The 26,578-nt window shown below is 38.0% G+C and overlaps 1 protein-coding gene across 1 annotated transcript in view; it reads right to left on the bottom strand.

Annotated features, from left to right (window-relative positions):
* The window catches only part of LOC120424512 (proteoglycan Cow), a 320,210-nt gene that overhangs the window by 95,973 nt on the left and 197,659 nt on the right, over positions 1-26,578 (bottom strand). Inside the window, exon 2 of the mRNA XM_052706805.1 lies at positions 15,651-15,759. Coding sequence (XP_052562765.1) covers positions 15,651-15,759 — 109 coding nt within the window. The remainder of the gene's footprint in view (positions 1-15,650; positions 15,760-26,578) is intronic.

Raw genomic sequence — 26,578 nt, forward strand, 5'->3', positions numbered from 1 at the left:
GAGTCAAGTTTTGCCGACTTGGCTGAGGCACCACATCCTGGGTGAATGCCTTCCGGACAAAACTTGCGACTTTGGCTGCGGTGATGCCACCAAAGACGAACGACAACGCGACGGCGTGGAAAGTTTCGCCGGGCTAAACCAGATGAATAGTTTCGTACTTTTTGTGCGCTCCTAAATGCGTTCTACGCTGATGTGCTTTCCTTAACTGAAAAGTGAGCCAAAACTTATTTTGTCGAAGTTTTCTTTTTTAATGCATCGGAAGATGGATTGATTGAATTGATAGCTTGAAAGCTTGAATTTTAAATCATTAACACTGGAACGCCCAACGCATGTCCAACTTACACGGACGCCCAAGCCTCCCAAAAAATGTGGAACGGTAACTTCAACTCGCTGGTTCTCTGACATAACTCAACCAATCGGAACGATTCTTGTTTCCAGTGATTTTGTAAGAATGTCTAGATGATCCTAAAATGTTGCAGAACTTGATTTGAACAAATCTGTAATTTCTGCGACCGTAAACATCGACATTGGAATGTTAATTTTTCGATTTGTTTAAAATGTGTAGTTGAAAGAAAAAATAAAAGCTAACAATTTGCTTGCATGTTTTTTTGTTGCATAAAGTTTCCTTTAACAGATTTAAAAACACTAAGGCTTCATCCATAAAGAACGTCACGCTAAAATAAGCCAAAATTAACCCACCTCCCCCCCCCTTTGTCACGCTTTTCCTATACTTATAACATGCAATGTCAAACTTCCTCAGACCCCCCCTCCCCCCCTAGAGCGTGACATACTTTATGGATGACGCCTAATCATAATCAATTGTGTGTCAAAAAGAAGAGTTAGGAAGGTAAAATCTCACTCGATTGCAAAAATAGAGATTTCTGGTCTCCATTTAAAAATATTGATTTGAAAAACATCGTAAAACAGTAATTTTGTTTTGTCATTAAACAAAACTAAAAATCAACGTTTGTCTCATTCCGATAGGTCTTATTTTTTTACACATTCAAGGCCACTGCAAATATTTTTTGCTGTTTATGTCCCTCGACTTTGATTTCACCATTTGAATGAAAACACGATTTAATCCCACCTGGGGTGAGATAGAGCCTTTCTTACTAAAGAATATAACAATGGTAGAACTGCTTTCAATTCATAACATCGACTTTGTTTATTTATATCATCAGCACAAAAGAAAGTCTTATGATGAAAGCAATGAATTATAAATGATATGATTTCCAAAAGAAATGAAAAACGCAATATGTTTGTAAGTTTGTAATCAAACAAGCGTTTATGACAAACGCGATTATAGCAAGCTTCCCATGCGCCAGTGACAACGCACACCGCGGTTTTGTTTTTTTTGCTTCGGTACGAGCCCTTTTGTGTGTTGGTATTGTCCGTTTCTTTCAAAGGTACACGCCGCGCGGCATTTCAGAATGTGCCGCAGACACTGTTGCCAGCGTTTTCTTGCACTTTTGGTGCAATAAAAAACATACCCGGCAACAATGCCATGCAATTCGAAGAAGAAGATCAACAAAAACAAAACGCGCAGTATAGGATTTGACAGCGCGCATTTGCCGAAAGTGCGGCGCGTAGTTTCGAGGCTGGTATGCCGCGTGTCTTTTACGGGAATACGCGCAATATTTTGGTTCATCGTTCCAGCGCACCAAGCCAAGCAAAACCGATGTACAAGTGAACCGCGTGTGCCGGACGGTGCAGGGAAGCTAACCATTCAGCTTCTACGAAAGTGACAGAGTCAGAGATAGCTATTTTTAACAACCGCACCACTACACCCTCAATCGCGAGAACCTTAGGTAGAAAGCCAGCATTGAAAACTTTGAAAACGGTATAAACGATGAAAAGCTTAGAAAGCTCCTATTGGAATCCAATGAACCCTGTTCAATAAACTTACGAAAATGAAGTCTACATTTAGGCGATTTTAGGAGCGCAAGGGAAACAAATTGATTGTAGCCGGATGAATGTCACAAAAGTTTTTTCATAAACATTGGACAGTTATGCAAAAAAGGACAGAGCAAAAGAAACCGAAAAGATACGACATCATACATGTTGTAGGAAACTTCGGTAGACAAGCTACTATAAAACGAGTATAAGTCGAGCCACAAAATAGATGCGCCAGCATTCTCGCGCCAGTATTCGAAGCTCAACTTGACAACTTGTCGACTTGGCGACGAAGCGTCGAAAATCGATGCAGTGTGATTTTTTGACGATTTTTCCGATTAAATTCATGCTGAATCGACATAATTATGAAGATGGAAATGCCGTCCAGCCTTAAAGTAAAACCTATACCTTTCTTTAGTAAGAAAGGCAAAAAGTATTTTAAAATGCAATATACACTAGAATATACACCTATCCAGTTGTTTTGCAATTGTTAGTCTCCAAAATATCTATGTTTGGAGGATTTGGTGCTGTAAATTCAAAATATTTTCAAACCACTAAGGCCGTTGCAATACCGAGCCGAACCAGCGTTTATTGCCCCTTCCAAAAATCAAAAATCAAATTATTCGCTCTACAGCATTGCCTTGGCGTTCTCGAATGCGAGATTCCTACTCGAAACTAGGTGTCCGAAGGCTTGATTGTTGAGGCCCCTTCCAAATCTGTCCGAAAATTCAGGGGGACAAAAAAAACTTCAAAATTTTAATGAAAATAGAAGTAAAATCAACTAAAAACAATCTTAAATGCATTTTTCAGCATTGATAATCATATTTAGCATGTTTAGGCTGAATTAAAAATATTTTGAATTTTATGCACCGCAAAAACGTTTTTTTTTTCGCAAAAAATAAAATTTTTGTCAATACTTAGATATTTTGTTAACTAATGATTGCAAAACAACTAGACAGGTGTTTAATGCATTTTAAAACACTTTTTTCATTCAACTGTTGAAACCATGGCTCGTAAATTCAATTTTTAAACTTTTTTTTATTTTTTTGCCCCCCCCCCTCGATTTCGGTCAGAGGCGAGGGACATAAACTTCAAAAACTATTTGCAACGGCCTAAAAACAAACTAAATATGATTATCAATGCTGAAAATGCAGTTTTTTATTGTTTAGACTTCTTCTTTTATTGAAATGGAATACATTTTGTACATTACTAGCAACGGCTTTAGTCTACAAGATATTTTCAATACAATTTAAAAAAAAAAAACAGAATAATTTTGCCACGCATTTTCCTGTGTCGGACTACCTCTCATTGCAAAAAAGAATGTTAAACTGTAAAAAAAAGAAACAAATAAGAAATTGAATTGAGTTAATTAAAAAATGTGAAAATTAAAAAATACCCTTCAGACCAGTAAATTTTTGAAACATGAAAAACACGTTCAAAAAATTACTGAAGAATTTTGATTACACAAAAATCGTTTGATTTCTGACATACCGGCTCCGTGGCTTAATGGTTTCGGCTTCTGCCTCACAAGCAGAAGGTTCAGGGATCAAATCCCGGTCGGTACCTTTGAAATTTGGAATCAGGAATTTGAACTTTGAATATGAACAAAAACGAAAATGAATCAGGTGGGATTCGAACTCATACCTTTGGATTGGTGGTCTGGGACGCTAGGCAGTCGGCCATCAGAAGGTTTACACTCTAGTAGTGAAATGATCCGTAGTGTTGAAACATGTTATCTTCTCATATTAAATACGCACTGATCACTGATCAGCCTGAGGGGATCGGAAGTCTAAATATAGATCGAGTTTCCTTTAGATGCTTGCTTCTATGTTTGGGCGGGGCCGAACAATGCCCAGCGACCTCGGAATTGGACCGCAAGGAGCTCTGTCATTCTGAAATGGGTCGTTGGAAGCAGCGCGAGGGCTATCACCACCTAATACCCGGGACTGAGATAAGCTGTATCAGCATTTAGCATATACAAAGTCTGATACAAATTATACTTTCCCATAATTTCGCTACCGGTTAGCGGGTATTGGATTGGACCACACACACACACACACACACACACACACACACACACACACACACACACACACACACACACACACACACACACACACACACACACAAAAATCGTTTGATTTCTGACTTTTTCCATATAACTTTTTTAAGAACCTGTACTTGTCAATTTCAAGATGATAGTAAATCTTATAAAAATATTTAAACAATAATTCAGATTTTTTTTTCCAAAACCCCTGAATGAAACATAAAAACTAACTTAATACACCTATGTTGTTGGTGCCTTCCTCACTCCTTACTAACAAAATCTCATAGATATTTACAATTAAAGACTCGATGGAAAGGTCGATTACCGAATTAACGAGCGATGGGTTGGATGATGGATCTGGACATAGTTTACATAAAAATAAGTGAGATACGGCTTTAAAAAAGTACATAAACATTACTTAAGTTGTCATAACTTGAGACAGGGTAGCCAGATCTTCAATGTTTTGGACTCATTGGAAAGGTCTCTCAATTACTTATCCAACGATGTATAACATTGTGATATTTGGTACGATTTCAGAACATTTATCTAACATCCGGATATATGCGAAAACACATTTTATGCATTTCTTTTGAACTACTTATCGAAATTTTAATTTTGAAATTCGATTTTTGGGACCAGTGCCAGTGCTGAAAAAAAACTGAGTGACAATTTTGGTAACACACAGACACACAGACACTCAGACAGACAGACATTTGTTCAGTTTTCGATTCTGGGTCGATAGGTAGACGTGAAGGTGGGTCTACGAGCTTTATGTAAACAGTTTATTTTTAGAGCAGTATTATAGCCTTACCTCAGGGAGGAAGGCAAAACTAATACAAAATCCGCTTGATTATCAAAAGATATTCCACTTTAAAGACAGTCATTTTTTAATGGAACTTTAAGTGACCAAGATCCACTTAAACCTGGTTTGTCACTCAAAATATGGTTGTGTTAAATTTGGATTATCTTTTGACCATCAAAACTGATTGCTTTTTTCTAGGTTCGATAAATGAAGCACCTTTGAAGCACCATGCTGCTCCAGGGAAATTATTCATGAGTATAGATTTTCGAAGGAGACGCATGGTGCTTATAGAAGTGGTTTAGCATGACAATATTGCTAGACAAGTTTGATCTCGATTTTTAAACTATTTATAATGTTCACCGAAAAACACTTGTTTAGTGGTCCCACCAGAGACTGACCAAAACGGAACAATCTAGCAAAGTTTTGGAGACAAAAAAACTTGTTCGTTTTCCCCAAAAACTAAAATGCACTTTTATGACACTTTAATCCGCCAGCCAGTCACTGGCCAAGAATGCTCGTTTCGGAAAAGTTTATTTCCTTTTTTTCGTTTTGGGGTTTCAACAAAAGTTTTAGAAGAAGTTTGCACCATGTATGTGTATGAGTTTGACCATCACCAGCAATGTAGTTATAGACTCTCTCCCACACACACATTACATCGGGTCATCGTTTGGGGCTCGTTTAAGATGCTGATGATGTTGCAGTTGGAGGCAACTTTCGGCAGTCACATGTTTCGTAGTTGTACATTTGGGATAAGGAGAAAACAGTTTCCGTAACGTTATTATGGGTAGCCCAAAGTGAATTTGGTCGGTGATGGCCACTTTAGAATTTGTGGGTGTGTGTGTGTTGATCTGTTTGCAGAAGTAAGGGTAGAATTTTCGGTTGGAGTCTTAAAGTTATATATTAAACTTAAAAATCTAATAACATCGTCACATACAATAGATAAAGCGCGATGATAAATCGTGCGGAGCTTGTTATGATTTCCTGAACAGGAGAAAAAAAGCCATAAAATACGCAACAAATCACATTTGTTCGGCAAACCATAAACCCATCAAGAAAACGATCGACGCCTCGAGGAACGGTTTATATTTTCTGCAAAATCATTTCTCACATTCATGCACACACACACATTGAAGGCGTCTATTGAACCAACCAACCACCAAACGACGTATCGTCAATAGCGTTTCTTACTTCCTAGAAATCTCGAAACCTGAATAAAGGAAACATGCCGCGAATTGAACGTGCAAGATTTGCGCCCGTTCGCCTCGTTACACGATATTCAAATCATCATTCATCACGCAACGGCTACATTCTACGACAGCTTGAAGTCATTTTATCCCTTTTCACGCTAGATTGGCTCAAACTTTGACATTTGATTGAATTTGACAGGCAAACGCCGATTTTGCGAATGGCAGCACAAAGAGGAATCAGAAAAAACGTACCCTGCAAACAGCCACACAAAGTAGAATCGAAAAAAATGCTACGAATGGCTGCACAAAACGAAATCGATAAAATTGACACAATGTAACAACCTAATCGTTTGCGGAAAAGAAGGGTTCGCGAGAGATGACAAGTGCGCAACCCTCATTTGCTAATCTCGAGGTGGGTCGTAGAAATGGTTCGTCGCGATGTGCCCCCTAACCTCAATGGCGCGACATTCGACCCGACGAGCTCGTCATCATCAGCCGTTCGTTGACAAGAAGAACTAGAGGAAGAAGCGTCTCCTTGACTTGTGGGACAAGTTGTGGTGGCTGCTGATGCATACTGTTAGGCTGGGTAGTCATAAAGCGAAAGGGCGCTGAGCGATTTGGAAGCGCTGCTTACTGCGAATTTTGTGGAAGCTTTTTCAACCATGACCATTTTCGCGACGGGAGGGTCCTCTCGTCAAGGTGTGCTTCAAAGCGTCTACACTGAAGCTTACAGCTAGCAACTGCTTAGTGAATGTGTGTGTACGTGTACTTTGTATTCCATACATATTTGATGAGCGCTCATTTCGGCCGCTTTCTCATTTGCGTGTACAAACATGGTTTTGTCGTTCTGGCAACAGCAACAATTTGGCTCGTACCAAGAGTCACGTAAGAGTGGCTGCTTTTCGTCCTTTGCCTGTAGACTGGAAGTGGTTTCAATTGACGGTTTCCATTTGCGGGTCGTACAGAAGTTGAAAATCGTTAGGTTGAAGAAGCGTGAATTATTTCTAATGTCCCAACGTGTCAACGTCTCAACGTTTAATCGTCTAAACGTCTCAACGTCTAAACTTCTAAACGTCTAAACGTCTAAACGTCTAAACGTCTAAACGTCTAAACGTCTAAACGTCTAAACGTCTAAACGTCTAAACGTCTAAACGTCTCAAAATCTCAACGTCTCAACGTCTCAACGTCTCAACGTCTCAATCAACGTCAACGTCTTAACATTTTAAAGTGTCAATGACTTAACATTTTAAAAGTGTCAATGTCTTAACGTCTCAACGTATCAACCTGTCAAGTATCAACGTCACAACGTCTCAACGTCACACCATAACTAATTCAAATTAAACTTTTATTTTGATAAATGTTATTGCCAAGTCTCAAGTGTCCAACTATCGGAGTTGTACCCTTAATTTCCCATATCGTCGTCATCGTATCCAGTTTCCGATTTCAAGAACCTCCGAGCACCACTTGACTTATTCTCCACAGCAATAAATTAGTATCAAGTGCAATACTTACGAGCTGGGGCAGGGAAGTCAAATGTGTGTTTGAGTGATTTTACAAACTGTTTTGCTTGTTTTTCATATTTCGAATATGTATATGAGTAATTCTCGCTGAAAGTGGACCACTATTTACACAAGGTGCTCAAAAATCAAAAGCAATGTACTTTTCCAAAAGCCCCCACCAAGTTATGAATGAAACCATGTTTGGTTGGTTAAATTTGTCCTCACCTCGGCGCCACGAAGCTAACACATTTTTTTAAATTGGTAATTTTGTGACTTAGACGCGTCCACAAAATTGCTCATAACTTTGCAAAACTTCAACGAACCCTTAATGTTTAGGGGTGTTTTGGAAAGGAAATGAGCGGAGCTTTCGAATGCACTTGTCAGAAAAATACCGTTCCATACATTTTTTAGCCACAAAACACCAATGTATTTTTAAAAGTCATTTTTGAAGGCTGGCGCCCCGCTTTATCGAAAAACTGACAAATCCATTCGAAAGCTGAGACGATTTCACATAAAGGACCAATAAATCTAAGGTGTATGTTCCCCCTATCTTTTTTAATCTAATTTTGATTCTGCGAGCGCAGCGCTCCGTTCGCATTTCGGGCACCCAAAATGTTGCAATTTGCTTGCCCCATTTTAAGGTTTTGTCAAAAAATAAAGGTGCTCACTTTTTAAATGATAGTTTATTGTCCAAGGATCAAAATGCACTTTCGATAATTGACCAATATTTATGATTTTGTGTTCTTCAAGGCAATTTAATGTCGAAAAATTGTTTTTTTTACTTTTTTTTGTAAAATGCTCACTTACAATTGGGTGGACTTTTTTTCAGTAGAAATAATGAATGTAGCATGTAGGAAATTTCACCACGGAAATTTTTCTCTAAAAGAAAACGTAATTTTGATACTCCAGTGCCAAGATATTTTAGTTTAAGTAAGAAAAAAAGTGCCTATTTTACAAATTTCTCAGAATTAACAAGCACTGTCTATTATTTACATGCGGCATATGTTTTGGAGGCCAGAGTATGGTTTCTTATAGTTATTTTGGTCGCTCAATTCGGAACTGTTAAATTTCAGATTAACAGTTAAATTTGGAGCCACGCCCAAATGTTATTTGCGGTAATATGCTGTAGTTTTAATCGCTAGTGAATTCGGTCATATTTCATCTTTCGCTCACCTTTAATTGATATTTTACTTACGGATTTTTTTATGGAGATTGTTTTTTTCAACTTCTGATTGTTTTGAGAGGCCTCGTGGCGCGGTGGTTAGCGGCTTCGGCTGCCGATCCCTAAGTGGCTATGGGGAATACATGCAAATAATATTTGAGCGTGGCTAAAATATCACTGTTCACTGCTTATCTAAATTTTGATTCCAGATCCGAATTCAGCGACCAAAATAACTATAAGAAACCATACTCTGGCCTCCAAAACATATGCCGCATGTAAATAATAGACCGTGCTTGTTAATTCTGAGAAATTTGTAAAATTGGCACTTTTTTCTCACTTAAACTAAAATATCTTGGCACTGGAGTATCAAAATTACGTTTTCTTTTAGAGAAAAATGTTCGTGGTGAAATTTCCTACATGCTACATTCATTATTTCTACTGAAAAAAGTCCACCCAATTGTAAGTAAGCATTTTACAAAAAAAAAGTAAAAAAAAAACAATGTTTTGACATTAAATTGCCTAGAAGAACACAAAAACATAAATATTGGTCAATTATCGAAAGTGCATTTTGATCCTTGGACAATAAACTATCATTTAAAAAGTGAGCACCTTTATTTTTTGACAAAACCTTAAAATGGGGCAAGCAAATTGCAACATTTTGGGTGCCCGAAATGCGAACGGAGCGCTGCGCTCGCAGAATCAAAATTAGATTAAAAAAGATAGGGGGAACATACACCTTAGATTTATTGGTCCTTTATGTGAAATCGTCTCAGCTTTCGAATGGATTTGTCAGTTTTTCGATAAAGCGGGGCGCCGGCCTTCAAAAATGACTTTTAAAAATACATTGGTGTTTTGTGGCTAAAAAATGTATGGAACGGTATTTTTCTGACAAGTGCATTCGAAAGCTCTGCTCATTTCCTTTCCAAAACACCCCTAAACATCAAGGGTTCGTTGAAGTTTTGCAAAGTTATGAGCAATTTTGTGGACGCGTCTAAGTCACAAAATTACCAATTTAAAAAAATGTTTTAGCTTTGTGGCGCCGAGGTAAGGACAAATTTAACAAACCAAACATGGTTTCTTTCATAACTTGGTGGGGGCTATTGGAAAAGTACATTGCTTTTGATTTTTGAGCACCTTGTGTAAATAGTGGTCCACTTTCAGCGAGAATTACTCATATTTATTGTCTATGCATGCATCTCTTCAAGAATTTGGACTGAAAGTTGCAATTTTTTTTTTCAAATTGCCCAAAATTGTACTTTTTTCATAACCAAAGAAGAAATTTACCTCATTGGTTCGTCTAACAAGTCTACATACAATTTTGGCTGCTGTTCATATAAAAAAGGCTATTAAAATATTCAATAACCTGTTTTTTTGCGAATGGATTTTCTGATCAATTTTGTGTCTTCAGCAAAGTTTAAGATATTGCTCAAGACTTCTCAGAAAAAATAGTTACACTCTAAAAGTAATTACCCACTTTTTATACGACTTTAAACACAAAAATTGCATTGCACAAAATAGGAACCCCTATTGAGCTTGTCATTTTACGTATTTTTTTAAATTATGTTTTGTAAATCTAAAATCTTCTTTATATTTATATTTGATTCAAAAGCAAATGTTACGAATGAAAAGTTACTTTAAAATCACAATTTTACCTTTACATAAAAAATACTACAAATCATCAATTTACAATTCATGAAAATGACACTTGTTTATTTCAAAAGATAACCTCAAAGCAATATCCACAAAAAAACCCCACTTTTGCTGACAAACAAACCCCGGGTCCTGGCCAATCCTTTCCCGCGATATGGCACACACACACACACACACTGCCGGAACGTGCCGAAAACGGCCACTGGCAGAGGCGTTAAATTGAAAGATGGCTAATGATCTACGGGGTGGAACGATTGTCCGGCGACGGCGTCAACCGAATCAACAGGATGTGCCCCCCCCCCCGAAAATGCAAGAACGGAGAGACCTCGGGCCATGCGACAGCTAGCTGGCCACCAGCTATGCCGAGTGCAATCCGGGATTGGAGTTAATGGAATTTCGGGAACGAGTGCAATCAAATGCACTGTGGTGTACTGTCGGGTGAATCCATCTAAAAGGGTGGATTTGTTTGACACTTTTAACGTCATATATCACAATAATTGTCAAACTAATGAAATTTTACCGCTTTTTATGGCAAACTTTGTTTTGACAATCCACCATTATGGCACCGTTTGACAGAAGACAGAAAATCAAAACAAAACTCGTAACCAATACTTTTCAGCAAGAAAACATCAACAAAAAGCAGTCACTTGTCAGCAGACAAAGTAGAAGCAAACAAAAAAAACGGCAACCCTCGGTTGCACCCAAATTGATAGTCCCGAGGCACTTTGCTGATTCCAGCCCGGAGGGCTGCAACTTAAAACTTTGGCCATGGCCAGCGTCAGCCCAGCAGGGCAAGCTGCTGTTGCCTCAACCAGCTGAGCTGTTTTTTTTGCTTCTCTCAAACTAGTTTTTTGCGAGTTGAGTTCAGTTTGATGGCATTCTTTCCAGTTTTTTATTGAAATCATCCTTGGGGCTGGAAGAAATGGGAGTAAAAAACCGGGATAGTTTACAAAACTTTTGCCATCTTTGTCATCCTTTGGAGCAGGGTTTGATTTGCACTTGTCTGCTTTTAAATGGATTCGGTAGACCGCTGGCGAAAATATTTTCAATTTATACTCAAAGAGGAAAAACGTATTCAATAAACTGGAATATATTTCTAGTGCAAACGCTGCAAAGATTCTTGAAGTGGAGCAAATGTTATGCCGCGCTTATGACGATCTTTCAATATCAATTCGTTGCCTAACAAACTTTGGAATGAAGCACAATTCGTCGCCGTCGTGCTAACTTGTCGTACGTGCATTTTGGGCCAAATTGAGTTAAGAACGCCATTTTGTGCAGCTCACAATGCCTCACCTTTTGACCTTTACAGATCCCCAAAATTCGATTTCAATCCTGAGATATTCAATAAAAACCAAAAAAGCTCCGCGGATTTTTGTCACTTTTCATATGAAAGAAGTTTCAATCTTGTCGTGCTATCTTGTCACTCCCTGAAAATTTAGGTAAGTGCGACAATTAGCCAAAGGGATTTCAGGTCAGGATGCGTTTGACGCACGTACAAGTGTGACTACCGTAAACATTTGTAATTATAACTCGGGACTACACAGAAAAAAAAATGATGGTAATATTCATCAGGAAATGGTGACAGATTTTGTGGCTAAAAAAATGATGAATTTTACCCCAGAAAATGATGAATTTTCATCAGTTTTTGATGAATATTCATCAGGTTCACATTTTTACACATTTTTTATGTAATATTACTCAAAAAAAGAGGTAATTTTCAACCTACCAAATTTTCAACATTCCAAAATTCAACTTTTTTTTTCTGTGTACAGCAACCAAATACAACCAAACTTCGGGACAATGCACAGAATGGTCAGCCAAACAAAACGTGTTTGTTATTGTTTACATTGCGTGCTCTAGTTTTCGTTTATTCAAGGTCAAACATTAAAACGCGTTTTTCTCGGAACGTCGAAATGGCGGGTGCGACAAGATAGCACGACGACGTCGAATTATGGCGATGCACACTTGATTTCGTCGCTAACATTTCAATAAGCTCTATGTCTCACGCAAAGCCTATGTTTATGGCGCTTATTGAAATGTTAGCGACGATTTTTGTTCTATGTTCTGTGTACGTTCGGTTCGTCGCTGTCGTGCTAACTTGTCGCACGTGCATTTTGGGTCAAATTGAGTTAAGAACGCCATTTTGTGCAGCTCACAATGCCTCACCTTTTGACCTTCACAGATCTCAAAAATTCGATTTCAATCCTGAGATATTCAATAAAAACTTAAAAAAACTTCTTGCATTGTTGTCAGTTTTCATATGAAAGTAGTTTCAATCTCGTCATGCTATCTTGGCACGGCCTGAAAATTGTTATAAGTGCGACAACTGGCCAAAAGGATTTCAGGTCAGAACGCGTTTGACACAAGCACGAGCTTGACTACCGTAATCATTTGTAATTATAACTCGGGCGGGACTCCAGCAACCAAATTCAACCAAACCTCGGGACAATGCACATAATGGTGAACCGAACAAATCGTGTTTGTTATTGTTTACATTGCGTGCTCTAGTTTCAAAGTCAAACATCAAAACGCATTTTTCTCGGAACGTCAAAAAGCGACAAATGACAAGTTGATTTATCACTAAAAGTTAAATCCCAAAAAAATCTGGTACCGAGGCTATGATTTAAAAAAAAATGATGTTTGGAAATTATTCCAAAATCATTGTACATTTTTCATTGAAATCTTAAAACCATGACTTGTAATTTAAATTTGCGTGATTCTCGATTTGCGTGAAACGTTGTCCTTAGAGGTAACTTTTGTCCCTGATCACGAATCTGAGGTTCGTATTTTGATATCTCGTGACGGATGGGCAATACGACCCCTTCAATTTTTGAACATGCGAAAAAAGACATGTTTTTCAATAATTTGCAGCCTGAAACGGTGATGAGATGGAAATTTGGTGTCAAAGGGACTTTTATGTAAAATTGGACTTGTTGGCGTACTCAAAATTCTGAAAAAACGTAATTTCATCGAAAAAACACTAAAAAATTTAACAACTCTGGCAAAAAAAAAAAACGTAAAAAACATTGTTACACTCTAAAAAATAACCCTGCAGAGTTAGAAAAAACGCGAAATTTTTAAATGAAAAATTTTATTCTCAATGAAAAAATTACCAATTCTGGGTAAATGTAGATTCAAAAAGTACATTAAATTTCCCTTTAAATGACATATTCCAAATCTATATATATAAAAAATTTCGATGGTTTTGTTCGAACGCGAATCAGTTCAATACGGAACGTCGGATCGAGGTGCTCTTTGTTGCGTTGGGTTCGTATAAGTCCAAGGAAGGTTCTTACGCCAAAAAGAGCCAACTTTGGCCGCTCTAGAACCGATTCCGGAAAATCTGCAGATTGTATGAGAAAAGTTGCATAAAATCAAATTTTGGTCACAGGAGGCTGAATAAGCAAACAAGCTGAAAACGTCAAAAAACCAAAAAGGGGCAAGACGAAGTTTGCCGGGAAAAGCTTGTTTTATATATTTTTAAAGTCCCTTAGACACCAAATTTCCAAAACATCACCATTTTAGGCAGCAAATTATTGAAAAGCATGCCTTTTTCGCATTTTCAAAAATGGAAGGGATCGTGCTGCCCCTCCGTCACAAGATATCGAAAAACGGACCTCGAATTCGTGATCAGGGGCAAAAGTTACCCTTTAGAACAAAGTTTCCCGCGAATCGATGAGGTGTCGGGGCAACTGCTGTGTGCGTTGGCGGAGAATGATAATCTAAGTGGCTACACCCAAAGGAAAAATATAGCTCAAAATCTGCAACAGTGGATTTGCTGCAGAAAATGTCACATTTTATAACATTTTTTGCAGCAAGCCCGTAGATCATTTTTGCCCGCGTGTACACATTACAGCGATCTGTAGTTCTCACAAACACATATAATGCTAGCCCGTCCCCGAGCAATACTCCAAAGAGAAGAATATGTTGACGCTCTTTCACTCTCATTTCATCAAGCGTCCATGGCGCGGTGGTAGCGTGTCGGATCAATAACCAAGAAGTTGGTGGTTCAATCCTCGTTCTGATAAGGGTTTTTTTTTGTGAAATACAACCAAAAAGCCGTCGGTAATGTCGATAATTGTCGGTAACGGACAAAAATGTCATACCCCTATATCGCAAAAAATGCATGCGGACAGATTTCATGCAGAATCTGATATACTTTCATGCCACCATGCATCACAATCATGCGACCACCGGTTGGGTGTATAGCACGAAAACGATGCCAGATATCAAGTTTTATTTAGATTACTTTTGATTGCAAATTGTTTTGCTTTCCAAAAAAGTTTCCACGTAGTTTATGAATGGTCCCAAAACAAGCTGACTGGAAAAAAAGTTCTTGAATTGTTTTCTGTATTTCAAAGCCGGGACCGTGGTGTAGGGGTAAGCGTGGTTGCCTCTCACCCAATCGGCCTGGGTTTGATCCCAGAAGGTCCCGGTGGCAAATTTTGAGACGAGATTTGTCTGATCACGCCTTCCGTCGGACAGGGAAGTAAATGTTGGCCCCGGTCTAACCTAGAGGTTAGGTCGTTAGCTCAGTCCAGGTGTAGGAGTCGTCTCCCTGGGTCCTGCCTCGGTGGAGTCGCTGGTAGGCAGTTGGACTCTCAATCCAAAGGTCGTCAGTTCGAATCCCGGGGTGGATGGAAGCTTAGGTGTAAAAAGAGGTTTGCAATTGCCTCAACAATCAAGCCTTCGGACACCTAGTTTCGAGTAGGAATCTCGCAATCGAGAACGCCAAGGCAATGCTGTAGAGCGAATAATTTGATAATTTGATATCAAAGAAACATGTAATTTAAATTATGTTTTGGTATTTCGTGAATTATATCGTGTCAGACCAACACCAACTTAATTTTGTTTTCAAACTGACTTTTCAACACAACGAATTTAAGAATTACTTTGCATTTAAAATAACAATTGGTATCAACTTTGAACGTCCTTTTAAAAAATATTAGAAATTGAGACTTTATCAAATTTGAGACTCTGGTTGGTTTTTAGAGTTTTGGCCACAAACTGCTCTTCTAATAAGCTTTATATTACATGGTTTCACATGAAAACTATTTTTAGAAGCTTTAATTGACTGGCAATGTGCTGTTTTGCCAACATAAGGTGCTCTAAATAATCACATGCTTTTCCCCTAATACTAGATTGACACGATTCCATCGTTCTATGAAGACAACGTAATAAACATCTTCATTCCTGTGTTTTCAATCTAATGGGATCTTCGCAGAATCCTAGATAATCCCCTGTTGTTGGATGCAGTTCTGCGGAATAAATCAATTTCCAATCAATTTTACGCCCGAGGGACTCATCGTTCACGTAACGTACTAGAAGCGCCCGTTATTCCGACTCCATGACCTGAATTCTCTTGTCTTTTGACGTTTGGGGCCTGCCTCGGAAAGGTGCGAATACTCACTGGATGGGTCGTGAATCCACTTTTTCTTCTCCGGAATCTGTTGTTGTTGCTGCTGCTGCTGTTGTTGCTTTTGCTGTTGCAAATCCAGCTGTTGATTACTTTTGTCGTCCTGAAATGAGGGGAAGGAAAAAAAAACAAGGAAAATGAGAAAAAAAAATCCTTATAAAAAGCTGACTTATGTGCTGCCTCTGTTGATGCTGTTTGTTTGTTTGTTCGTTTGCCATCCCAAGTCAGCATCAACGGAAACAGTCTGTGTCTGAATGACTTGGTTGGTCCAGAGGTAAAAAAGAAAAGACAAATTAATGAAATCTTTTCATTCGCTACTGCCACTGCTCCTTGGAAGGATCCTTCGGGCTAATCCTGAATGATTGGATGTCGAGGACGAGGAGCGGGCGAAATAATAAATTGTTTGTAATTGAAGTTGGTTGTTGTTGCTGTTGTTGTTTTTCGCTTTGATTTCACTGAAAACTTGGAGATTTTGATTGCGTTCTTTTGTTTTTTTTTTCAGAAAGAAAATGTTAAGGATTATGTTTCAGAAAAGTTATCGCCTGCGGGGGTTTCTGTTTCGAACTTTTCTGTTGATGATGGCTTCCATTGATACAAGTTGTAATTAAAACTCGTAATAAAAAAAAGAGAAGCTCAGGAATAAAAAAAAACATGCATAACAAATCTAAAAACCTTCAGTCTTGAACAGTTTGAAGAATGTTCGATTAGTTCTCAATCTACCTCACATACGACAAAGTTCGCAATTGATGGATGAGCCCGTTGGCCCTTTTTCACCCCATCGCGTGGAACTGGGTTTGCCTATAGAACATCACAGGTGTGCGCGACGCTGCGGGACACATATGAACGTCAGGAAGGCAACCATCATATCGGGAATAATGGTCCTGGTGACAAGCGGTTTCGAATTGACCTCTGGCTACCACCAACCGGTAGGGCTTTTGTGTCATCTAATGGTCAGCAAGAGTGTGATTAGAAGCCTAGGGCGGACGCATCAGCTTGAATAGTGTCGCGGTGCGTTGGTTTAGTTTAGGACGTTGTGAAAATTTCCAAACAGAAAAGATTATAATTTAAGCTAATCAAATAAAAACAAAAGAGGAACTAAAAATTGAAAATAAAACAAAAGAAAACATAACATAAAAACAAAACGAAACAAAACGACACGAAAAGAAACAAAAAGAAAGAAAAAAAAAACAAAAAGAAAAAAAAAGAAACAAAAAGAAACAAAATGAAACAAAAAGAAACAAAAAGAAACAAAAAGAAACAAAAAGAAACAAAAAGAAACAAAAAGAAACAAAAAGAAACAAAAAGAAACAAAAAGAAACAAAAAGAAACAAAAAGAAACAAAAAGAAACAAAAAGAAACAAAAAGAAACAAAAAGAAACAAAAAGAAACAAAAAGAAACAAAAAGAAACAAAAAGAAACAAAAAGAAACAAAAAGAAACAAAAAGAAACAAAAAGAAACAAAAAGAAACACAAAGAAACAAAAAGAAACAAAAAGAAACAAATAGAAACAAAAAGAAACAAAAAGAAACAAAAAGAAACAAAAAGAAACAAAAAGAAACAAAAAGAAACAAACAGAAACAAAAAGAAACAAAAAGAAACAAAAAGAAACAAAAAGAAACAAAAAGAAACAAAAAGAAACAAACAGAAACAAAAAGAAACAAAAAGAAACAAAAAGAAACAAAAAGAAACAAAAAGAAACAAAAAGAAACAAAAAGAAGCAAAAAGAAACAAAAAGAAACAAAAAGAAACAAAAAGAAACAAAAAGAAACAAAAAGAAACAAAAAGAAACAAAAAGAAACAAAAAGAAACAAAAAGAAACAAAAAGAAACAAAAAGAAACAAAAAGAAACAAAAAGAAACAAAAAGAAACAAAAAGAAACAAAAAGAAACAAAAAGAAACAAAAAGAAACAAAAAGAAACAAAAAGAAACAAAAAGAAACAAAAGGAAACAAAAGGAAACAAAAGGGAAACAAAAAGAAACAAAAAGAAACAAAAAGAAACAAAAAGAAACAAAAAGAAACAAAAAGAAACAAAAAGAAACAAAAAGAAACAAAAAGAAACAAAAAGAAACAAAAAGAAACAAAAAGAAACAAAAAGAAACAAAAAGAAACAAAAAGAAACAAAAAGAAACAAAAAGAAACAAAAGCAAACAAAAGGAAACAAAAGGGAAACAAAAATAAACAAAAAGAAACAAAAAGAAACAAATAGAAACAAAAAGAAACAAAAAGAAACAAAAAGAAACAAAAAGAAACAAAAAGAAACAAAAAGAAACAAAAAGAAACAAAAAGAAACAAAAAGAAACAAAAAGAAACAAAAAGAAACAAAAAGAAACAAAAATAAACAACAAGAAACAAAAAGAAACAAAAAATAACAAAAAGAAACAAAAAGAAACATAAAGAAACAAAAGGAAACAAAAGGAAACAAAAGGAAACAAAAGGAAACAAAAGGGAAACAAAAAGAAACAAAAAGAAACAAAAAGAAATCAAAAGAAACAAAAAGGAAGGAGGAAAAAGAAGAAAAAACACATAAATCAACAAATAGATATAATGAGAAACAAAACGGATCAAAAAGGTACAAAGCGAAACAAAATGAAACAAAAAGAGAAAAAAAAAAATAAGCAAATTCAAACACCTCCGTGTACGCACGAGAGCAAGCAGCAGTCAAGTGCTCAGTGCTCCATCGTTTTTTTCGATTTTTTTCGCCGTAGTTTACCGTGATTAGCCGCGAGTTTGCTCCACCAGCATGCCAAGGGCCGGCCGTGGCCGTGGCAGTTCGAGTGCGGCCTCGAAAAACCCGCGAAGTTCGTCTACCGGCCGTGTGCAAAAAGGTAAACAAACCAACGCCGTGTCGACCGCCATCGCGCAGGGGAGAGTGAGCGCAGAAGGAATCGACAAAAAGTTACTACATCCCGGATATGTTCCGAGATCACCAGTGCGAACCCGTTCCGGTACTTCCGGTGCCACGACCAGCGGCACATCAACATCCGCCAACATCCCCATCAGGAACGAGTTCCAGATGCTGAGCGACGACGAAGAAAACAACAACAACAACACCGACGGTAGCAGCACTACCGACGACGACGACGACGATGAAGGTCGTGCACGGAAAAAAGTGCCGAAGTCAAAAAAGAACAATTCTCCAACGGAACGAAGGCCACCTCCAATTTTTGTTTTGGACACGTTGGCGGACGATGTTGACGAGTTGCTGGAAGGCCTCGGATATTGTCTGAAAATCGGTAAGTCGGCAGTGCAAGTGATCACACTGAACAGAAAAGATTTCGACCTGGTGCTTGAAGAACTGAAGCGTAGCAACTTCAACTTCTACACATACGACCCAGAGAAGCCCCCTGTTAAGGTGGTCTTGCAGGGTTACCAAGACCGTCCGATCGCCGACCTGAAGCGACACCTCTCGAACGCGGGAATAAAGCCACGGGAGATAAAAGTGCTCTCGCGAAAGACAACAGTCACGGGTACGCATACCCTGTACCTGTTGTACTTCGACCGCGGCACCGTCAAGATCCAAGACCTGCGGCGGATTAAGACGTTGGACGGTTTTTGGGTAAACTGGCGGTTTTACACCAAGAACCCGACGGACGTAGCGCAATGCCACCGTTGCCAGAAATTCGGCCACGGCTCGCGGAACTGCAATCTCCGGCCCCGCTGCGTGAAGTGCGGTGAGTCGCACCTCTCGGAGGCGTGCGCACTGCCACGAAAGGCGGACTTGGGGGACAAGGCAGAACAAACCAAGCCGCGCGTAAAGTGCGCGAACTGTGACGGCAACCATACCGGCAATTACCGCGGATGCGTCGCGCGCAAGGCCTACCTCGAGGAGCAGGAAAAGAGGAAGAAGAAAGCAGCAGCGTCTCACTCTCCTCAGCGAAGTACGAACGCAGCCGTTCCTGCAGCTGGACAGCGTACGGTTCCAGCGGACAACCCAGCGATCCCTCCTGGATGGGGGCGTTCGTTTGCCAGCGTGGTCGCTGCCGGTAGCGGCGATGCGGCCCAGCAAGGAGTCACCGGGGAAGATCTCTTTTCCCTGCCGGAGTTCTTTGCTCTCGCGGGGGAGATGATGACGCGGTTTCGGAGCTGCCGTAACAAGGCGGAGCAATTTCTGGCCCTCGGGGAGCTGATGATCAAGCACATCTATAATTGATTATTTTTGTCTGTGATCTAGTTTTAAGCTTTCTCTCTATCTATCCTTTTCCTATTGCACTTTCTGTAAGTTTTTTGAAAACTTTTTCTTACTCTTGTCTATTCCATAGTTATAAGTAATAATTTTTCGATTGAATAACGATTTAAACACAGCTGAAAGGAACACCAAAACTCTGTTGTGCACCTAAATGAACTCATTGTAACTTGATTATTCACAAATAAAACCGAATTGAATTGAATAGCAAATTCAAACAAAAATAGAGAAATTCATAGGTTTGTTTGTTAGTTTGTTAGTTTGTTATTTTGTTAGTTTGTTAGTTTGTTAGATTGTTAGATTGTTAGTTTGTTAGTTTGTTAGTTTGTTAGTTTGTCATTTTGTTAGTTTGTTAGTTTGTTAGTTTGTTTATTTGTTAGTTTGTTAGCTGTTAGATTTCAGTCTGCAGTTTTTAATTTTAGTTTTTTTTTATTTTTTTGTTTTTTTTTTCAGGGTTTATTTTCAGGTTTTCACAGCAACTCCGTGAGTCTGGGTTGCGATTGCCGGAAGCAGTCAGTGGCAAAAGGAACGAATGCCTGTGCGGTCCACCCAGCTCTGTCCATTCATCCTAGCTGATGGAGGTTTTCAATGGATTTCAACGGAAAGAGCCATTATTATGCAGATGAGAGTCGAAACCTCAACATCGCAATCGCGTGGTCATTTAAATGTGGATGGATTGAATTGAAAATTTTAAAGCTTCAACAAAATTCTTCACGGAGAAAACAGAGTTCTCAAAATCGTGAACATGCGTTTATGAAAATGGGAACCTCGAACAAAGTGTTCAAATTGCATGGTACGTTTTTCAAACACGTACTTTGGGATTTGAACACTTTGTTCGTGGTTCCCAGTTTCATGAACGCATGTTCCACGATTTTGGGAACTCTTTTTTCTCCGTGTTGAATGGAATGAACCATCTGACCTCAAATTTAAAATTTCAGATTAAATATCGCTTTTTGAGTTTACTTTAGATTGAGAATTCAACCCTCTCAAAGCTTATTTTTTCTTTGATTTTCCAACCAATTTACCCAAAGCCAGCAAATCTCCACCACTCAAGGCCAGGTCGAGTATTTCTTTTTCTCCTCGAGAAGGGGCGTCATTCCTTGACGGCAATTATTTGCGTTTGATTTTCCTCTTCCTTTCAGGATCTGCCTTGCGGATAAAGCTGATCCGGCGCGAAAAACAATATTGAGGGAAAATTGAAAAACCCCTCCAGTGGTGGCCGCAGGCTGGACTCAGACAGACAGATGAAAATTGGAATTGCAAATTAGGTTCGCTTTTCTCTCGCGTTGAATGGTTTCTGATGCTGCCGAAAAAACGCTGGGGGAAATGGCGTCCAGGGTGGGATCAAAGCAAAATTGTGGAAATCAAATTCATCTTTATGTGAAAAATCAAAAGAAAGAAATGGGTTTTTGTGGAATTTTACGGTTGTGGAAATAATTGCATCTTTCAATTTATATTTTGAAATACTTTTTACACTTTAGTCTTTAAAATCAATGTAAAAAAACTACAACTCACTACATATTTGAAAACTTTTCAAAAGAACGGAATGCCCATTGAACACTGGTCCGAAAAGACCGTAATCACCAGCCAAGGTGGGAGCTTTGTTTATATAATTTATTTGCTCTTTCCCATCGACCACGCGGTTGGCTTACAAGTGCAAATTGGCTTGAAATGAGTCTGTCAGCGTACGGGCGCGCGTTTGTTTCTTTTAATCTGCTATTCAGAACTCAACACTAGACAAGGGTGCTACGTGGTTGATTACTGTCTTGGTCGAGATTTGAAAGATGGACAAAGATTTTTTTTAAAGACTATTTTTCTGTTCCCAAAATTGAGTTTGAAAATCAAAGATCAACAAACATTGCGAAAGTTGGTTATGTGAGAATATAATATTGCGTTTTTTGCCAAAGAGCAAAAAAAACCTAAAAATTAGAGGTTAGGTTATAGGTTAGGTCAGGTTAGGTTAGGTTAGGTTAGGTTAGGTTAGGTTAGGTTAGGTTAGGTTAGGTTAGGTTAGGTTAGGTTAGGTTAGGTTAGGTTAGGTTAGGTTAGGTTAGGTTAGGTTAGGTTAGGTTAGGTTAGGTTAGGTTAGGTTAGGTTAGGTTAGGTTAGGTTAGGTTAGGTTAGGTTAGGTTAGGTTAGGTTAGGTTAGGTTAGGTTAGGTTAGGTTAGGTTAGGTTAGGTTAGGTTAGGTTAGGTTAGGTTAGGTTAGGTTAGGTTAGGTTAGGTTAGGTTAGGTTAGGTTAGGTTAGGTTAGGTTAGGTTAGGTTAGGTTAGGTTAGGTTAGGTTAGGTTAGGTTAGGTTAGGTTAGGTTAGGTTAGGTTAGGTTAGGTTAGGTTAGGTTAGGTTAGGTTAGGTTAGGTTAGGTTAGGTTAGGTTAGGTTAGGTTAGGTTAGGTTAGGTTAGGTTAGGTTAGGTTAGGTTAGGTTAGGTTAGGTTAGGTTAGGTTAGGTTAGCTGTGTAGCTGTGTGGTTTTGTAAAATAATTCCATTTTATGACAAAAATTTCCCGTCACTTTACGTATATATATTTTAAACGGTGAAACCATCAAGCTTAGCAAAAAGAAGAAAATTACAAAAACTGCAACTGTTTGCTGGCCAAAGAGGAGAAAGGTACGCCAAAGCGATTCATAAAAATGTCAGCAAAGACAGCACGTTACCATTTGTTCTTGCGGCAGGATCACAAAAACTATTTCCACAAAAAAGGAAGTGGCAAGCACAATTAAAGCTGTCCGACAGGCTGAATAAATGATTTTTGGTTCGTTTTACTACGTTTTACACAGTAATCTAACATTCTTTCTCTCAAATGGAAACTTACCTCAAACTTCCACGGGGATTGTAATCGAAGAACCGAGTAAAAAAATTTAAAGACTAGAAATTTCAACAGCTATTTAGCATGGTTAAAAAAGTGTGTAAGCTCTAACTTGAACCCGGAAATAGATTGAAAGCGAGGTGTAGTTCTCTGTCATCGTCAGCGTGGGTGGTCCCTATCCCGATGAAAATATCCACCGTTGAGGGCACCTCTCTTATGGCAGCCACTTTGTCACGCTGGGAGAAAGGTTCCACGTGGGAAGGTGTGAGCTTCCCTCACTTCGCTCCGGATGACACTGTCAATAAAACTGCTGTTAGTGGATTGAATCCACCTGGCGAAAACAAATATATAAAAATACAAAAATACAAAAATACAAAAATACAAAAATACAAAAATACAAAAATACAAAAATACAAAAATACAAAAATACAAAAATACAAAAATACAAAAATACAAAAATACAAAAATACAAAAATACAAAAATACAAAAATACAAAAATACAAAAATACAAAAATACAAAAATACAAAAATACAAAAATACAAAAATACAAAAATACAAAAATACAAAAATACAAAAATACAAAAATACAAAAATACAAAAATACAAAAATACAAAAATACAAAAATACAAAAATACAAAAATACAAAAATACAAAAATACAAAAATACAAAAATACAAAAATACAAAAATACAAAAATACAAAAATACAAAAATACAAAAATACAAAAATACAAAAATACAAAAATACAAAAATACAAAAATACAAAAATACAAAAATACAAAAATACAAAAATACAAAAATACAAAAATACAAAAATACAAAAATACAAAAATACAAAAATACAAAAATACAAAAATACAAAAATACAAAAATACAAAAATACAAAAATTGTTTTGACAGAATTTAAGGTTGAATCCTTCAATAAAAAAAAAGATATTTTATCAACAAAAAAAGTATTTTTGAACTCAAATCTTATTCAAGATAAGAAAAGTCAACCAATTCCTGCCACCTTTTGCATCCAGCTCATCCTTCCTTTCGAACCGTCGCGCACTCTATCGGCAGCCGGCTGGAAATTGGTGTTTATGTGTGCACCACGTGTTTGTATGTGTGTGTCTGTGTTCCGGATTGTGCACCGTTTTCGACAGCTAGGCGAAATAAATGACACGAGTTTCGATTTATGGATTTCCCAGCAGCTCTCCCCCCTCCCCTAGTTTACCGGCTGTCACACGAAGTTTGCAGAGATTGTTTATTTTTGTTTTCTCCCTCTTTTTTTTCTGCGTGTTTTGGGTATGTTTGTATGCAAAGTGACTGTTACAACGGTTGAGCTGTCACCGACAGGATGCATCCGTGATTTCGCTCTTGTTATGACTTGTTGTGACACTGACACGCGTTTTTAACGACATCGTCAACTGTCATAACCAAGCATGTTTAAATTTTGACAGCTACCTCATCGCGGTGACCACCACCGCCACAATCGCACAGTTCATTTTCGAACCAAAATTTTGACCACAGAATCTGGTTTTCTGGGTGGGGAGAAATTGTGTGCAACAAACCGCACACAAAAAAAAAAAATGATTCGCCCAGGTTCATTTGTTTGGCCAAACATGTCGTACACACAAACACACGCAAATGGGGTCGAAAAACAAACGATTGTAAAAAATGCATTTTTCGCTGCACTCACAAACAAACACACAAATACAGCCACCATAAAATGCACTCAAGCGCGTGATCGCCATTTTGTGTGTGTGAGTGTGCTTTTGTGTGTGCATCGCTGTGTGAAATCTGTGGTTTTCCTCGCGAACTTTTCTTCTTCGCAGTTGTTTGTTTGTTTGTTTGCATCCGCCAGAAATCAATAAAGTGAACCCCCCCTCGCAAAACCCATCTGTCGGTTGCAATTGCAAGATATTTATTTGTTATTTTCAACTTTTTTTTTATTGTTGGTCTGTTTGCTTTTGGTTGAGGTTTCGCGTAAGAATTACTGTTGATTTCAATTTATGTGGTTTCTGAGCAGGAGTTGGGCGAGCTACGCTATGGAAAAGGTGAAAGCTGCATCAGATAATAATTGAGCAATTATTTGTAGCAATTGTTTACCGTCTGGTCCAGATTGGTAACTTCATCATCATTCTGGCGATCGATCGATTGGGAGGTTTATGCATTTTGAGATAATTTTGTGGAAGAATGAATAAATGATTTGAAATGATGATGACGGTGATTGGACTCGCAATCCAAAGGTCGTCAGTTCCAACCCTGGGGTGGCAGGTTCCATGGATTAGAAAGAGGTTTTGGTGCTCATTCAAGTCTTTAGACTTCTAGATGGGTAATTCTCTACCAAGTCACACGAAAACGGGAAAAGCTGCCCCGACCCCTCTTCGATTTGCGTGAAACTTTGTCCTAAGGGGTAACTTTTGTACCTGATCACAAATCCGAGGTCTGTTTTTTTATATCTCGTGACGGAGGGGCGGTAAGACCCCTTCTATTTATGAACAAGCGAAAAAAGACATGTTTTTCAATAATTTGCAGCCTGAAATGGTGATGAGATGGAATTGGACGCCCGATTTTAAATGTACTCGAAATTTCGAAAAAAAAAACTGAATTTTCAGCGAAAAAACACTTAAAAAAGTTTTAAAAGCTCTGCCATTTTCCCTGGAGGGCCTCGTGGCGCGGTGGTTAGCGGCTTCGGCTGCCGATCCCTAAGTTGCTATGAGGCGCGGGTTCGATTCCCGCCTTATCCTTCTGGAGCTTTTCGTTCAATGTTTGTCTCGTTAATATTAGTATTCAGTCTGCAAAGACGGTGTGAATGTCTTCTCTGTCTTTACTTAACTGTAAATTTCTTTGTAACATGTCATTTTAAGGGTAATTCAATGCACTTTTCGAATCTACATTAAACCAGAAGGGTCATTTTCTAATTTCGAACAAAACATTTTCGTTTTAAAATTTTGTGTTATTTCTAACTTTGCAGGGTTATTTTTTAGAGTGTAACAATGTTCTACAAAGTTGTAAAGCAGACAATTAAGGGGTTTGCTTGTAACAATCACGAGTAATCGCGTTTTTACAAAAAAAAAAAGTTTTGAAAAAGTTGGTCGTCGTTGATCATGGCCATTCACGGTCACCCGCGATTGACACCTACGACGAAACATAAAGAAACACAAAAAAACTGCTTCTTCTTTTATTCGTTTGTCTGAACAGCCAAAAGAAAATAATTTGAAAAAAAACTCTGCCGTCAGTGGGGGTGACATTGGGTCTGGGGGGTGAAATTGGGTCAAAGTATTTTTTTACGGATTTTACCATTCTTCACAATGACACTAAATTCTGTTAAAAGGGTTGTGCAAGGGACATCTTAACATTCCAACGCCCAAGGCTCCAAAAAAGTTGGAACGGTAACTTCAACTCGCTGGTTCTCGGGCATAACTCACCCAATCAAGACGATTCTTTTTTCCAGTGATTTGTTAGGATGTCTAGATGATCCTAGAACTTTGCAGAACTCAATTTGATCAAATCTGTAATTTTTGCGATCAAAAACATCGTTCCAACTTTTTTTTTTCGCGTGTAAAAGAAAATTCGCCAAAAATTCCGCGGAGGCAGTCTTTTTGAAAAAGTTGGTTTTTTTTGTAAAAACGCGATTACTCGTGATTGTTACAAGCAAACCCCTTAATTGTCTGCTTTACAACTTTGTAGAACATTGTTACACTCTAAAAAATAACCCTGCAAAGTTAGAAATAACACAAAATTTTAAAACGAAAATGTTTTGTTCGAAATTAGAAAATGACCCTTCTGGTTTAATGTAGATTCGAAAAGTGCAATTCTTACAAATCACTGGAAACAAGAATCGTCCCGATTGGTTGAGTAATGCCCGAGAACCAGCGAGTTGAAGTTAGCGTTCCAACTTTTTTGGGAGGCTTGGGCGTCCGTGTAAGTTGGACATGCGT

This window comes from Culex pipiens, chromosome 1 (genome assembly GCF_016801865.2).
Source record: "Culex pipiens pallens isolate TS chromosome 1, TS_CPP_V2, whole genome shotgun sequence".
Classification (NCBI taxonomy): domain Eukaryota; kingdom Metazoa; phylum Arthropoda; class Insecta; order Diptera; family Culicidae; genus Culex; species Culex pipiens.